This window comes from Austrofundulus limnaeus, unplaced genomic scaffold, assembly GCF_001266775.1.
Source record: "Austrofundulus limnaeus strain Quisiro unplaced genomic scaffold, Austrofundulus_limnaeus-1.0 Scaffold29, whole genome shotgun sequence".
In the NCBI taxonomy this organism is placed as follows: domain Eukaryota; kingdom Metazoa; phylum Chordata; class Actinopteri; order Cyprinodontiformes; family Rivulidae; genus Austrofundulus; species Austrofundulus limnaeus.
Genome location: NW_013952431.1, coordinates 2969460 through 2986404, shown reverse-complemented (window position 1 = coordinate 2986404; position 16945 = coordinate 2969460). Strand labels below are relative to the sequence as shown.

General features: G+C 38.3%; 1 protein-coding gene across 4 annotated transcripts in view; it reads right to left on the bottom strand.

Annotated features, from left to right (window-relative positions):
- The window catches only part of zgc:172282 (leucine-rich repeat and fibronectin type III domain-containing protein 1-like protein), a 214729-nt gene that overhangs the window by 17333 nt on the left and 180451 nt on the right, over positions 1 to 16945 (bottom strand). The window contains exons 9-11 of one of the 4 annotated variants that reach the window (XM_014005338.1): positions 10116 to 10762; positions 3073 to 3173; positions 848 to 1816 (exon numbers count right to left, since the gene is read on the bottom strand). In XM_014005338.1, the coding sequence (XP_013860792.1) occupies positions 3121 to 3173; positions 10116 to 10762 (700 nt within the window). In that variant the 3' untranslated portion in view covers positions 848 to 1816; positions 3073 to 3120. The remainder of the gene's footprint in view (positions 1 to 847; positions 1817 to 3072; positions 3174 to 10115; positions 10763 to 16945) is intronic. The other 3 variants (XM_014005339.1, XM_014005341.1, XM_014005340.1) reach the window with 3 other exon arrangements.

The following is a 16945-nucleotide window of genomic DNA, read 5'->3' as shown; positions in this document are numbered from 1 at the left end:
TAGTAGTAGTAGTAGTAGTAGTAGTAGTAGTAGTAGTAGTAGTAGTAGTAGTAGTAGTAGTAGTAGTAGTAGTAGTATTGTTATTATATTTTTTCATTTTCCATTTAGTAAAAGGCACATGTTCATTTTTTTAGTTTAATGTTCAAAGAATATCAATAATTTCACATTCAATGATGGAAAATAGGGGAAATGAATATGCTGCTGATTATCTCATTTAAGAGAGTAATTTCATTTTGAAAGCAAGATGAGATGTTCAATTCTCCCCAATCAGACACCAGTCTATGTTCTATTTGACTAATGGATATTACTGACCTCCTCTTGTGTAGTCAAAGTACTTCCTTAAGGCTGTACTATTCTCACATAATCATATCCTTTTTTAACACATTAAATTCTCCACTGGTGTTAAGTCATTGCCTCGGGCAGAGAAAAAGGATAAAAAAACACTGAATGAACAAACAGGGGAGATGTGTTTGAGATAGGGAGTCAGGAAGACTAAAAAGAGCAAGAAACTAACTGAAGTGGGGATGCCGTGACACTGTCACTATAAGTACTAATGAAACACATCGCTTATCCAGGGAGGTTCTCTCATTTTCTAGCTGACAGCAATTAGAGAGGGGCTCGTTAAAGTGTTACCCTCATTAGGTTACGGACCTCTCACTGTAGCTGAGACAGTCTGAATGTATCTGAACTATCGGGCCAGATCCAATAGTGGTGGCTGCCCACAACGACTGCTGATGCGACCATATGCCACAGTAATTACTGAACTTTGGTCTTTGGTTTATAGGAGCTTCTCATTCTGTTCTGCTTGTTTTAGTTAGGTTAATTAACTAATCTTCAGATTACTCACCTGTTTAAGCAGGCCTGCAGTGCAGTTAGAGATGCCAGTGAACCTCCACAAGGTTGTCAATCCCAACTATAGCCGAAAGCACGAAGAGTATTGAACTGAAAACAGGGCTGAGCAGTCTTCTACAGTTTAGCCTGCAGCACATCAGTGTAAAAACTCCAGTTTTTGCTCCTCTGAGTCCGTGTTTAGTCTTTTCTGTCTGCAAAAACTCATTCAAGTTCAGGTTTTGTGCATACTTTTAAGATCTGATTCTAACTAAGAGAAAATAAGGTCCAGGTGTGGTCTAGACCCATCTCAAAGAACGGGTCAGTTCATCAGCGTTTGACAGTGTTGTGTGATTTAGCTTTAATTAATAAAGTGCAAATCACACCATGTCAGAGTTATATCAAACCCCAAACCCACTTAAAGAGTGTTTTCCTCTGACTTTTCTGTCAAGTCAGTCATAATGTCCATTCTGCTTGCTGCTGGAGTTTAATATTCTATAGATCCAAAATCCCTTTGATGCTCAGCCATTCATTTTCTGTCATTTTGGCTCCGTTTTTACCATCCACTTAGTGTCTCTGTATCTTGATGCTTCCCCAGACAAAGTGAAGCAAATTTTTCTTCCATTTTCAATGTTGCAAATGACTTCCTTCTAACATTTCCATTTCCCATTTATTTTGATGTTTGAAAGTGAAAATGCCCTTCCATTGCATGACAAAAATGGCCCAACTGTCACCAGGTCTTGATTGGCCCATCCAATCCGGTCCARAGGTGTGAACCAGGATAAGCACTTGAAAGAAAAACGGATTTCTTAGGTTCATAACACCATAATATCCATAGAAACAAAGTAATGGGTGCAGGAAACAGGAGATGCAGGGAGATGAGCGAGAGGGCCTTGTTTTTTCTTCTTTTTTATCTTRAGTTTTCACCTGCTTCATCCCTCTGGTGGTGGTGATTATTTTCCACATCTGGCAGAACAGCATCAAGGGTCTGGAAAAAAGGACGGAAACAACATCAAGGTTTGTATACAGGCTACAAAAAATCAGCTTATTTCATGTGGAGAGGAAGAAGAGCAAAAGCACATCTGTGTTAAAAAGGGAATATTTAGAACAGGAAGGTAGGGGGGAAATTAGGAATCTGGAGTAGAACATTGGGTGACACAGGTTTATAAAAAACTAGGACTGGGTAAGAAAAAAATACGCAAATAACTAAAAAAAAACAAACTTAAGTCATGTAAGGTCTAAAAAATTGTGTATTAAAATGCCCAYACTTTGACCTTTTAAAGCACGCTAAAGCTTCAACACTTTTTTTTATCCTAGCCAATGTTTTGATTCATATAAATCCCTGGAGACATTATTTAATTTATTTTCTTTTTTTTTTCTTGATTATGGTTGCTCTCAACCATTATCAAGTTAATGGAGTTTATCCTTGAATGAAACTTTGATACTCTTTGAGACTTTCCCAATGCCTGAAGGAAGACGGAGCAGCAAAACTACACRAACTCCTATACAAGAGTTTTGCAACAGAAAGGTTTAAATGTGATATTTTCCAACATCAACCTTGGCTTGAAGCAAGACGTTTGAAAAGGACAACACTGACAATTCAGTGTTTTTTAGACATTCTGGGCCAAAATTCCAAACGTCACACAAAACAAAAACTGATAGACTAGTTTCCATTCAGCACACAAATAATAAAATGTAATTGAAATGTTTTAGAATGATTGCTGCCTTGTTATAGATAAATGCAAGGATAAGTGTGTTGAAAGCAGAGAAGTGGTGTAGCAGCAGGTTGTCCTGACAACATTCTGTGTTTTTTTAGGAAACCTGTCACCAGTGGAACATTTCAGGTGAATTTACTGTATGTAMTGTTACTGGATATTGTTTAGGTGAAAGAATGGAGCCTCAAAGTCTAGTCATCCGTTGCAACCACCGCATATTTTCACTGTTTTACTCCAATCTCTTCTTCTTCTCCTTTCTGCCATATGGCAGTGGATTATAGAAGATTGAAGGACTGTGAGAGGTGAAGGTGGTATGGGAGGCTGATAAAACAGTGAGTGGTAAAAGAAAAAAAAACACAAAAAAATAAAAGAAAAGAACTGACCTGATTAAATAGCAACACAAGATAAGGGTCAGTTGGCAGCATGCTGCACAGGAAAGAGGCAGGATTAGTTGAGTGCAAGTCAGGAGGAGCAATAAGGGAATAGAAGACTTAGGGGAGGAAACTATCTATGGTGTGCAAGTCATTACTCTTTAAGTGTAGTGTTGGCAGGATATCTTTGTGAGGCCAAAAGACCCTCAGATCTTAAAGTTCCTCCATTCGACAGCACGAGGCCGCCTGTCAKCTGCTGCTGGAGGCATCCAAAAGTCACAGACAGAAGAAAAACGGAGAAGGAAACGAAGCAAAAGGAAGCAAAGAGACATGGAGAGAAATAATAAGCAACAGTGAAAAACAGTGACTTGAATACAGCTGAACAGTGCACAAACAAATGTGGGAAGAGGAAGAGAGAGGAAACGTCAGGGCAGCCAGAAAACTGAGGAAGAACTGGGAGGAAGCACGTCGTGGTGAGCTTTGGAAAGGCGGGAGGAGGTGGGGGAAAGTTKGCAATACTGAGAGCAGAATTCACAGAGACAGGTGGCAGTGAAGAATGAGGTTGGGCATAYGAGATGACAATGAAGGGAGTGATGATAGATTAAAATACAAGGAGGACAGACAGGCTACAGGGTCACGGAGGGGCCAGGGGAAGAACACGCACACTTACACTTCACACACACGCACTCACATTCTTTGGTTGGGTTGGGCTATTTTTTTTTTCCTATTCTGCCTAACCTTGTAGAAACATCTGCACTAGCTCAGGGTAGTTAAACTCATACATACATGCACAGACCTTCAGGGTTTTATTAATTGACCCTGATGGTACACGTCCTGATTTTAGACAAACAGATTTACCTTATTTTATAGATGTAAATGTCACCATCATATTTGCCTTATAGTTAACCAAGATTGATATATTTATCATGTATTCCTAATGCAGATGGTGTTTGGGTTTCAACCTACTGAGGTTTTCTCCCCAGACAACGGACAATATTTAGCTCTTCTTGAAATAGCATTTCTCTGAATGATCATGTGTATGGGTTAATTACTTTTAAAAAAAAATAATAAACATGTATGACAACAATCCACTTTCATCTTGGTTCCCCTCATGGATAGTTTGTTCAGCACTAATGCAACTTTCCTCAAGCTAAGGCTGTTGAAATACATGCAACAGGTAAGACATTATTTGGGTTGCACTTTATTATTCCTACAACATATTTAGTCTTACTTAAGCATATAAAAATGGTTATTTAAGCATGAAAACGTCAWTGAGTAAGGATGAGTCCTACTTAATAAGATATAAATGAACACATCAATGATTTATCCATAAAGTCTAATAATTTCCAAAACCAACATAACCAATGCTTATTCATGATTAATAACTAACGAATTTACCATTCTATATGCTGTRTGTATACAGTATGTATATAAATATTCATATAAATGTACTTGCACACTAACATCAGCATCAGTTATTGCCTGAGTTATGGACATGATGTTTGCTAAGGTCGCTGAGCTGTGTCGGTCATCTTGAATTACAGTAGATTGACTCAAAAAGTCAATGATTTGTATGTGTTTATCCAATGAAGACTTTCTGAAAAATTCATTTATCCACAAGASAAAAAGTACTCAGGTTAATGCTTAATGTCAACATTTCAAGCAAAAAATAAATAAATAAATAAAATAAAAATAAAAAMCCACAATCAGCTACTAGAACATGGTCATTTAGAACAATGGGGCTCATGCAAGAACCGTTCGTTCACACAGATTTGTTCTTAAGTTGTGCGTACGAGTGATTTAGGAGAATTTGTGGCATTCACCAATGTTTTCGTATTCTAAGATTTTTTCAGATACGAACAAAATTCACGAGTGGTCCAGATCTGTTGTATATTTTACGAGCAGTCAGTCTGCTGTTATCCAGACGGGTTTTCCTCCCTAATAACTTTACATTTCGTTAGTTTGAAGATATTTTGAGTTGAAAATAAATTACACTCTATAATTATGTTGACAATAGGTTATTCTGCTTGAATTAGAGTTATAATTTTAAATGTAATAATTTAGACTAACAATATAAATTCTACGTCTSGCTGGCTTATCCAGGATCGGGTCGTGGGGGGCAGCAGGAGACCCCGCTCTCCCCAGCGACACCTTCCAGCTCGTCCTGGGGGACACCGAGACGTTCCCAGACCAGAGGGGATACATAATCCCTCCAGTGAGTCCTGGATTTTCTCCAAAGTGCCAGACTTATTTTGAAAACATTTTAAAATGCTTATTTCAGAACTGCATCTGAGACCACTTGAGACCGCGCGCGGGGGTGGGGTGGGGGGTGCACACGGTGCGCGACTGTGTGGCTTCTGAATAAATGAAAATGATTTAACATAGTTGTTTATACTTTTAGCAGCTCCTTTTATTCCACAGCTGACCTGCTAAAAATGACAGATTTTCTTTTCTGGATCTCTGACAGACGGACTTCAATCTCTGAACTCGTAAAGTTTTTCTTTTTAGTTTTCACTGTCATTTTCATGAATGGACACTTCCTTGTATCTGAGGCAGGAAACACAGACTTATACGGTGTTTTTGGGGAGGTAATTATGCTAATCTCCTCTCGCGTGCACGAGCAGCTGGATAGAACAGGTGTAAATTACGCAGCTCATTTACACACTTTTCCTGAAGATAGAAGAGTTTGTTGAATCTGACATGACATGTTCGTATGAACCCTTTGTATGAACAAAAGTAAGAGAAATTTAGGAAAAGAATACGAACGTTCTTGCATGAGGCCCAGTGTCTGTTAAACTGACAGAGTTAAAGCCAGTCTTGGGTTTGTTAATGTTGGCTCCTGAATGCCTGTCTGACCTCCTGCAGCCCTATGTGCCCTCCATATCTCTTAGATCCAGTGATCATTTGCTCTTGGCTGTCCCGCGGTCCAGACTGGTCCACAGAGGTGACCGAGCCTTTTCAGTTGTGGCTCCTAAACTATGGAACCAGCTGCCCCTTCATGTCAGACAGGCCTCAACTCTTGGAGTTTTTAAATCTCTTCTTAAAACACATCTGTTTTCAAAAGCTTTTAATGTAGTATGAGCGTTGTTTTCCCTATTTATTTGGTCTGTTTTTATGGTTTTATCATTATTTGTGTTCTGTCAGTAATGCTTTGTTTTCAGTTTGCAGTATGTGAAGCACTTTGGCCAACGGCAGTTGTTTTTAAATGTGCTATATAAATAAAGTTGACKTGACTTGACAGTCTTGGGTTTGTTAATGTCACTTAGCTGTGGTGGCCATCTTGAATTAAGCTAAATTCTAATTAGCTACAGGTATTCACTCATTACATCCTAAGGAATTCCTTCAGATTTTTCCCGCAGCTCATGAGGTATTTTGCTAACCGATAAACAAACAAAAACGGACCAACCTTTACCTCGAATCATTTGCCTTCAGCAGCGCCTGACAAAACCTAACCTGCTCCAGACAGTTTGGGCTCCCCATTTAGTGCAACAGTTTCAATTTAATGTTCATGAAAATTTCATGTGAAGCAGTTTAGGTTCAACTGAAACGGCAGAGAGCTCTGCTTTTTTCAATTTAAAATCTACTTGATTAAAAACATTGGGAATGGATTTTTTTCTTATGATTAGTTCAATTTCTGATAGACACCTATTTTATCAATTGTAATGATTTACTTTAAACAGTAAGATAATTACTGGGGGGGGGGGCAGATAATGGATCAATTCTGACATATGTGTGGTAAACTCTACATACCTGTAAATTAATATATTCAAATCTGGGAATTTAATCGATCTCTTGAGCATAATTTGGTCTCTTATTTAAGCATTTTACACCGTGTATTTAAGAAAATAAGCTATTTTTTACCAACAAAATAACTCAACTTATGAATATACAAATTAAGAACAACAAAAAAAGTTTAGAAATTAAAAACAAATGACTGCTTTATGTTTGATTTAATTTTTCTTTACTCAGTCTCTTAGGAGCAAAACGACAGCRGCTTTTTCTCGGATCAGATCAATGTTGTCTTTTTCTGCAATGCAGCAATCGGTGAAACACATCACAGACACAGTTACGCCCCGAGGAACCCAAGCAGCCTTTGTATAAAGGCAGTAGTTTTGTTGCTCGCTGCAGGTTGCCCTCTAAGTGCAAATGATCCTGGAATCAAAGGGTGGAAACAAAGAACCTAAAAGGCCAATGGTAGTGCCTTATTTCCCCCGTTYCCTGGCCGAAGAGAAAACATTACACTAACTGGTTTGTGTGTCTTTCATGTCTGGGATACTCTTTGGAATCTCCCGGATGTCACTGTTCAGTCATTTAAGGCTGAGACAAGGTTAGGTTTGTTAATTAAGTCTGTAGGGGTAATATGAGTTTGAGCATATGGCGGCACCTCACCGCTGAAGAGGAAGAAGAGGAAACTCTTCACTACACATTGCAAACTCTCTGTCTTGTTACATACGGCTCTAATGAGCTTTCCCCGACTTTCCTCCTTTGTAACTCCACTGTGGCCTACAACCTCAAACTGAGCTCACAAACTCAGCTATCTGTAATAAATTACCCCTTAATCAGAGATAAGAACAAAATTAAGTCAAATGTTTAAAGCCAATTATGATCAAGCGTGGGCAATTCAATAGTGTGACATTTAAAAWAAAGTCTAAACTTTCTCCAGTTCCTCTTTCCCACAGTAATTACTGACTGCGATGTGAACAATGTTGAATACATTCAATTGAGATACAAACAGTGTAGGAACTTTGAAGGCTTGCAAAGTTCATAACGGGAGAAACCTTTCCTTGAACTTGCTTGGCTGAGCTTCTTTAATGCTCTTCATATCGTTTGTTCTCTCGCCGCTATCACCAGGAGGCTCAATAACACCTCATTTCAACTCATTCACAGAGGGCAATTGAATGACATTATCAACAGCTGATAAAGTATTTCGGCTCAGCTGTTTAAGCCACTCATGTGAAAAGGTGTCTCCATTTATTCGTTCCAATAAAACCCCTCTTTTTTCCTGAGTGGATTAGTGTTGAAGGGGAAGAACACCGGTGCAGGGTTAATGCAGAAAAGATATATCTGGAAATAATTTTCACATGTTCTTATATGAACACAGCACTGTTCAGCATTTCAAGCGAACTTGGTGAGCCTGGGAGGTCATGTGGGAAATTTGAATCAGGGCAAGAGGGTCTGGTTACATAAAATGAAAGTTTGATCTAACAGCCTTTGCTGACAGAGAGTAAGGCAGCTGCTTCAGGATTCATATCAGGAAGTTTGTGACAATTGTGCACAACTGTAATTTGCATTGAATGCTGATTCTGCACAAACATTTTATTTTCATTTTGATTTTTTTTTAGAAATAAACTACTTTACTGTAATACTTTTTGTGTTTTTAACATTTCWTCAATTAGTTAAATCTGAGTTAGTGTGATATAAGTTGTTCTTTGTAATTTTTATAAAGTTTTAATTATTTAAGCTAATTTACAAACATTGAAATAGACTGAGATAGTTTCAGTTCTTTCAGCAATACTKTTTTCCAAAATCTGTTTTGTAAAATTATCCTTGCTCTGTTTTTGTCTTCTTATGCTCCTTCTAGCTTTTAGCTACAGAGTGGTTAACTTTAGCCTTTGATGTCAGTTTTGCTACAGTTATCTTTTATCTACTAATTTGCTAATCTTACATGTTAATTATGATTATAATATTTTAGCTACTGTTTTGTTTATTCAGATTTTAGCTACTGTTTTGCTAACATTAGGTTTTTGCTTTAATTTAGCTAATTTAGGCTTTATCTTACAGCTCTGTTCATTTTAGCTACTTTTCTGCTCATTGTAGCTTTTACCTACTGTACTGTTTTATTTTGTATGTGTGTGTGTGTGTGTGTTTTATGGTTTTTGTTACTTTTAAGTTAGGTTATGTTTTGGTTGTTTTAATTTTAACAAATGAGTTGCAGCTTCTCTAACAACATTCAGCACAGTTACTCAGCATTTACTCTGCAATTTTGCAAGAAAAAAAATACAGTTTTTTCAAGTTTTGTTTTCGTTACCCATAACCTAAGCCATGGACTTCATGGTTACATTGTCATGAAGTTGTTTTGACAGCTCACCACTAGCTTTCAAACAGCTATATTGAGCTGACTGAAACCTCATTAGAACTTTTTTGTCAGCAGTACAGACGTTGTGTTTTGAATCTCAAGGTGTCAGAAAGACATGACTCATCATTCATCTCAGCTGCACTGTCTAAGGCCACACATTTGTTTTGTTGTGATTTTATTGATGTATGTCTTGGTTTGTTTTCCATTTGTCAAAGTCAAAATTTTCAACCAAACATGATCAATCATATGTCAAAAAGTAAATTTTAATTTAAACAATCTGTCCAAAGCTTTTGTTTCTGACATGCTGACAGTTTTTTGCAAACATTACATTTCAGTGGCGAAGGAAGAGCTTTGATTATGTTCATTGCTTCTTTGAATAACATATTGTTATCTTGCATTATTGTAATATAAAAATCTGATTTCTAAAAAGTCTGATATGTTTTTGCATCTCACTGCTATTATTGTCAAAAAATGTTATCAAAGAGTCAAAAAGAAGTCGTGATACACTGTCACTGGTTTTAGGAGGAAAATATTTTTACAACCTTGAAATGATTTTTATCCTGCATGGTTGGCCTTTTGTTGTAAACACTGGGATTTTGTGTGGCAACTTAATGGATATGACAGAAACATTCACCTAAGAAGTGTTCTGCTGTTAAGAAGTTAACCCTTGTGATCTGCTGGAGCACAAAATAAGTGTGATTCTGTTTGCAAGCTTTTGTTGAAAGAGTTTTTCAAACAGAACAAACCTTTAAAGATTAAAAAAAGTATTCAAACCTTCCAAATAAAATTAGGAAAATACACTTCTACAGACAGARGGTTCTCTCACCTTTTGTCTCTTTTAATATATTTTAAGAGCCCAAGGATGGTGTCTTTCTTTTTTCATTCATTCTTTCACACTCACACAGTTTCTCACTGTTCTTCGCTCCATTATTATCTCGCTCAATTTCACACTCTCTCATTGCACATTGTCTATTTGTCTTCCTACATCCCTTTCTGTTTGACTTTGCCTTCTTTGTGTACCTTCTTTGTATGTCTCCACCCACTTCTTTTTTGTCAAATGCTTTCACCCCTCTGAAATGCTCCCTTCCACGCTTGGCTTCCTTGNCCCCATTTCTGTCTCTCTACCTGCCAGTTCCTTGGGAGATGAGGGCTCTTTGGCGACAGACGGCGGCCTGATTTTCATCTCAATGGCAACCCTGGAAGAGAAGCGGGCCTTGGTTGGTGAGAGCAGCTCCTCATTAGACAAGGAGTCAGTCTTTGCCATGGCGAACTGTCCACTACTTTCCTCTTCGACCAGTGCCACTGTGTCTTTTACGGGGTTGCTGGGCGACATGGCCCTGGATGGCAAAAGCGCCTGTTCGTCCTGATTATCTGTCATCTTTGAAGCTGAATGAGGCAGGACTTGTACCTGACTGCCTCCTTGTCCATTGCTCTGTGGTCTTGGCACTGCCGCAGCAATGGTGGCTTTTCCGTGGCCTGTGCCTTGGTGGCTGTACACCTTGTACCGAATCATTAAAATGATGATGAAAACGAGCACGGACGCGACGATAATCCCTCCGATGATGATGATCATAGTTCCGCCCAAGAAGTGGCTGTGAAGAGCTTGACATTGGCTGAACTCTGTGTCGGTGGTGAAGGACAGACAGCCTAAAGGACGCGTGGCAGTTAGSGATGTGATGACGTCGTCAAAAACAGCCAGGACACAAAGATCATAGCTGCGCCCGGCCGCAAGGTCTCGAACCAGGAAGTCGTTGCTGCTGGATGGAATCATCCTGCCAAGACAAAGACAAAAATACATAAAAATACCAGTATCAGTACAGGGATTCTAAAAACAACCCACACACAACAAAATACTACAGTTTGAATTTGTAATAGAAAGAGGAACAGCATAGGCTATTCAGTATTCATTGAAGCCAGCATCAATGCATTTATCAATGAAGAAACAGTTACTCAGATTTTGATTTAGTAACAAAAAAGTAGATAGCTAAAATGACATTATTTACTCTTGATAAAGTACATATTAAATCATGATAAAAGACTTTCAATTAACAGTATTCAAGGACTATTGTAAGATAAATTATCATAATTCTAGACATACTCTTTTTTCAGGTTTATATATCCCATGTGTGGCACGATTGTGACAAAAACAAATAGTGTATGCTTTCAGCATTCAGATGAAGTGTACTTCATTCTTTCACAAATAAGAGAGAGAGAGAAAAACTATACAATTTTTTTATACTCCTATCTCTGCAACAGGCATTTTGTTTTGATGTTTTGGCAATTTTAGTAAAAAAAATGCTGTCAAATCACCTGTAGGTGTGTGAATTGAAGGACATCTTTGTCATATCAAAGGATGTGGACATAGGATAAACACAGGCAATTATGTATAACAGAAAATTTGCTAAAAGACAAATAGTTTTCAGCCAAGTTTATTTCCCAAATAAAATAAAATAGTGAAAAATGTGACATTGAAGTTGTAATAGACAGCAACATTGGATATTATGACAGGGRAAAACTATGTTAAATTTTAATGCACTGTCTCTCATTTGGTCAGAACCTATTTCCATTTCTAAATTTCAAACATCTTTACAAAAGTTGGGAGGCTTCGTTAAACACCAATATTGGCAAAGTGGCAATTTGATCAATCATAAACTTATTGACAGTCTGACTTCTTTTCTCCATGGTAATGGGTAAGTCTAAACAAAACAACATACAAAACAATGCACACAAATAAAACAAAAATCAAATACGTCTTTATTAAGAACCAATAACACAGATTAAGACAAAAGCAAACAATGATGTCATTAGATTGCCTGACATTCTCAGTGGAACTGCTCTGATTTCTTTTCATCAAGCACCACACAGACCTGGAATAGAATCAGGTTGACAGCTTTACAGATCTCTTGTCATTGAATCTGTTTAAACACGCAGCCAAAGTGTCATTCAGGACAGCAGTGACTCAGCGTGAGGCGCCTGGTCCTGTTTGATTTGGTGAGTAAATACAATTAAAAGGCTAGATGACTGTTTGATCCTTTTTCCACTTCTGCAGATTTGATAGGTTTTAATTATTCCGGAGTTTTATTTTGTCATGGCTGCAATTTTACTATCCTCCACCAGAAAATGTGGGTGTTCATTTAATTGTCTGTCTATCTATACTTCGTCATTTATTTGTTTTTAATTTTTACTATTTCTGAGTTTGTCATCAGCCTTTCCTTTTACTAGGTGCTCGTTTTTGTCATCCTTTGTTGTACATTACTTTTAAAGCATAAATATCTCTGTTTTTAGCTCAACTGTCATGTAGCTTTATCTTCCCTCCCTTGACCCAAGCTGAGCTGATGTGTAACACTGTTCATTCATCACTACATTACCACCCATCAAATCGACAAGGCATGTAACAGAAAATGTCTTAAGACTTCAGATGCCTTTAAGTGCTGTCTTGAATTCTATTGTGTGTTAAAATATGAAAGCCGCCTCAGTGACACCCACTCTGTCATTATATGTTTCCATGCGGAGCTGCTCGAGGCACAACAGTCACCTCACTGGTTTTATTTCCCCGCAGAGCTGAAATTCATTATTCTCTGATCTGACAAACACTTACACAAACCTATTCCTCACGACAGCCCCAACCATCCGTCTTTGATTAAACAATYCCGATTCTTCCCATTGTTAACCTGTTTCTCTGCCTGTCAGAAGGTAAATACTGTAGATCCATTTTTTTCTGCAGCTTTCCTGCTAGATTATGTAGGAAAGATCACCTTGGTAAAGAGAAGTGATACTTTCTACATGCTTTCCTTTCATTTTCCCTTTTCTTTTATTTCTGCTTCCTCTGTGGGTCYTAAGTACAGTATATCTAGGGGAATTGCCAAACACCCATATGTCATTTGCTCCATTTGATCTAACTCATATTTCCCTTCTGCATCATTCATGTGTCCCTTAAAGTACTGTAAATTTTCTTCACYATCCTTCCCATCCTCATCCCCTACATTTATTCTCACCTCTCAAAAGGAGACAGACAGGRTTTACAATAAAGCCCAATGTGAAACTGGCATGGAAGGAATGTCTGTGTGTGGATTTGTATTTATGTATTCGTTTGCAAAAGCCTGTGGGCGGCATKGTAGTGGCTGGCTCAGTCTCAGAGCCAAGCCTATTGATGGCACCGAACCTCCACCAGGAAGTTTAACTTGGCAGATAGCTATGTTTGCTTTTTCTCTGTGTGCGTGTGTGACCTTGTGTGATTGTGAATTGATGTGAAAGAATGGCTGGACTGAATTCCTGATAGCAATCGAACCAGAAAGCCTTAACAGCCATCATGTCTTCCTTTAGGGCAACAACTTGAAGTGATTGCAGAACTGAGCTGGGGTTTCCCAAAAAAAAATAAAAAAGAAGAAAAGAACATGCCTCTTATTCAAGTTTGGTGGGTCTTAATAAGAAGTCGTGCATTATTACCTTTTCTATCACCTTTGCAGCATAACAAATAAAATAAAATGAATTTTCAATTGATGACTGGGGCTTCAAGGGTCTTTTGATAAAATCTGCATAGTCCATTTTAATTAGGAAAACCCTTTTTAAGACAGTTCTATRAAGGGGGTTTTCTTATGCCAGTGGTCACCGTTTTGGTGTTGCACAAACACTTGCTGTGTTTCTCTTGATGCAAAGTGAGGTGTGTAAAGGTGTCCTCAGGAGGTGAACAGTCTGACTCAAAACACATTATGTAAAAGTCGTGACAGATTATATTTAAATTGCCATGGAGACAGAATGAAGCAAGTGTGAGTATTTGTGAAAATATCAACTTCAGTGCCAACCTTCACAGTAACAATGGAGTTGTTTCTGGTAATGAGGGTCATATAAAAAAAGAAAAAAATGTGAGAAAATCAATCTGAATCTAAACTATTATGTTTTAATAGTGAATGCCAGGGAAAGTCATTGTGTGCATTTTATAGCATTTAGCCTGTAATAAAGGATAGTTTACTTCACATTTTCTATTATTTTTGCATCACTGACAAATTGATTGTTTTTGACTGACATCACAACAACCTCTGTGAGGACATATGCATAATTTTCCACTGTGTGTTTGGTAAAATACACTTACTAACATAAAAACGAATAGAAAATTCATGATTGCATTGCAATGGTTACAATATCAAATAAAAATGGATAGCAGAGTTGGCAGTAAAATCATGCCAGTGGAGTATGCCCCCCACCACCAGGCCTGGATCCAAGCAGCGATTTTGTGTGAAATTAGGTCACACAGCCATTGTGTACTCTCCTCCTGCAAGGTGGCCCACAGCTGTTACAACTGGTTTTCAAGRGCCAGCAAATAAGCACTGCAGGTCTCTTAGCTGATATATCAGCAGAACCCACACTTGCTCATTTGGAGAAAAATGGGGAACCAGGCTAGTTATAGACGGTCTTCGGCATAACTCGGGCAGTTCAGAGACATACATGCTGTGCGTGGACAGGTGTTGTCTCGCTGAAACCTGTTCTGAAATACTCTGTTTATTCACACCATGAGGTAAGAAGTAATATCAGTGTGCTTCTTCACAACATKGGCAGGATTTGGTCATCTCTTCTTGGTGCCACCATGTGTTCATACAATAGTCAYACACTGTAATGTCACTAATAATGATGCATCACGTCATTTGTCCATTATCTCCTGGGTATGACACCACTACAAATGCAACAGTCTCAAATCAAATATTATTAGCAGTCTATAAACCTGTAGTCTGGTTGATGCCAGTTGCTGAGTCATTAGCAGGATGACACATGATGACCCAGATGTAGATTCTATGAGATTCGGTCAGACTTGGATCACAATATGACAATTTTGCTCTGTAATCATCTGTTTTGACTGACCAGGACCTTCACCATGTGTGGGTGCTTCACATATTCATTAGTTCCAACAACAAGCTACTGTGACACCTGTACACACCACTTGCCGGATAGTTGCACAATAAAACCTTGCGTCCTCATGCAAACCCACAATGTGACCCTTGATAATCTTTGCTGCGTGCTGATGATGCTGACCAACACATCTAAAGCCCTATTCTGATGGAATTGGTTATAGGGACCACATGTTATTAGTAGCATTCTGGCTGACGCTGAGCACAGAGCTGTGGCCGTAGTGCAGCACAAGCTCGGTTACAGTCGCGCTTTGGATTCTCGCGTTGGATGACGGGCACTCTCGCCARTGGTGGAGGTGTTTATACTTGGCACTTGCGTTGCAGTATTCTCCAAAAGGGCATGTGGCAGAACACATTATAAACTATGAAATGTTGTAAATAGGAGAGCAAAACCTTGACAAACAAACTGGTTGAATGGTTTGTGCAGCCTTTGAGGAGCCCTTTTGGCATGCACACCCTCGCAATACATCAACTCATCAGTCTTCAATCTCATATCCAAGAGATGTCCGGATGATGCAAAATCTCAGACTTTGGTTGTCCTGTGTGAATGTGCCACATAAAAAAACAGACATTAGGGAGTAATTTATTWATTACATGGGGTCCCCAGATAATGCTYATCCCATGCAAATWGGGCTTAAGAAGTATTCTTTGTTTCACAGCTGCCACCACCTTTGCCTTCTGGTGAATATTCCAGATGTGCCAGCACCTRCCAAACCAAATAATTTACACATTCATTGCTGGTGGACATAACCAACCTACATCCATGTCCAACCGTTCTCTTTTGGTTTTCAGCATTTATTTCACAATTAGCACATAAGCACAGGAATAAATTTATTTTACAAAATTAAATGGAAATGAACTAAAATAAGGTAATGTAAATACATAAGGGACACGCTGTACTTGATTGTTTTAGTTTTTATGTCACTGTGAGCTGTAACATGGCAGTACCTGGCATTTTCCTCATTTCCTTTCTACGTGTCCTGGTTAGGTGTCTGGTCACAGACTAGCCTTCACAGACCACTGGTTCAGTGCAGATTTTAGATTCTCAATACCAATTATGTTGTCACTTAACCAGATTGGACCAGACTGAAATCAGTGAACCTGTTTACCCTACACAAACAATCTTTTTTGCAGATTATCAACCCTGACTATAAACACAATGGCCCCTCTAATTGTCTGGATAAGGAAATCAGATGCATATCAGCTTTAAAATCCCCTCAAGTGTTCCCCTGCCTGGAAGTCACTGTTTTTTTAACAAACCAGAAATTTTCCAGTGTCCTCAGAATTTGTTAAAAGGCATGGACATGTGAACTGATCCACAAAAATGAGGTGGAGGAAAAGGCAAGAAATTTATTAAACGTAAAATACCACCACCATGTTATTTGCTATCCTCAACTATGCTGGTCTTTTAAATGATAGCTTTTATAATRTAAAAAACAACAACAACAACAACAATAAGATCATGTGTAAGAGTCATGAGCTTAGACAAATTATTTTCTTTATTATTTTGATCAAAACCTACATATTGGAATCCTTATTGTTTTCTTTCACATTACCAATCTGCATTTTTGTCATAGACAACCCTGATCATGGTAAACTCACCATGTGGCATGCATCAGCTTGTTTCTATATTTATTTATCTCCAACATTTCATAGAGGGTTGAATAATGATGCCACATTTCAAACCAATCAATAATTAACCAAGACAGAGAGTTTTGAGTATGTGTGTCACAACATTGGAGGGGACAGAAACTGCCAAGCAGAACACTTTGACAAACCCATTTGACACCCCAATCGTACTCCATGGTTTATTCAGTTAATGGTATCAGCCACATGCAAACATACACACACACTCTCTCACACAGTCAGAGTTAAATAGCTTAATGGGTTGTTTTTTTCAATGTTCTGATTCTCACACAGGCACTGAGTGATGCTAATGGTTTGCATGACTGCTCTGTCTCTTGCTGCTCACAAATAGATCAACGGTTATTTGTATTTCGTCATTCCTCAGGTTTGTCCTCACATAGGCCTACATGCAATTACACAGAAATGAAC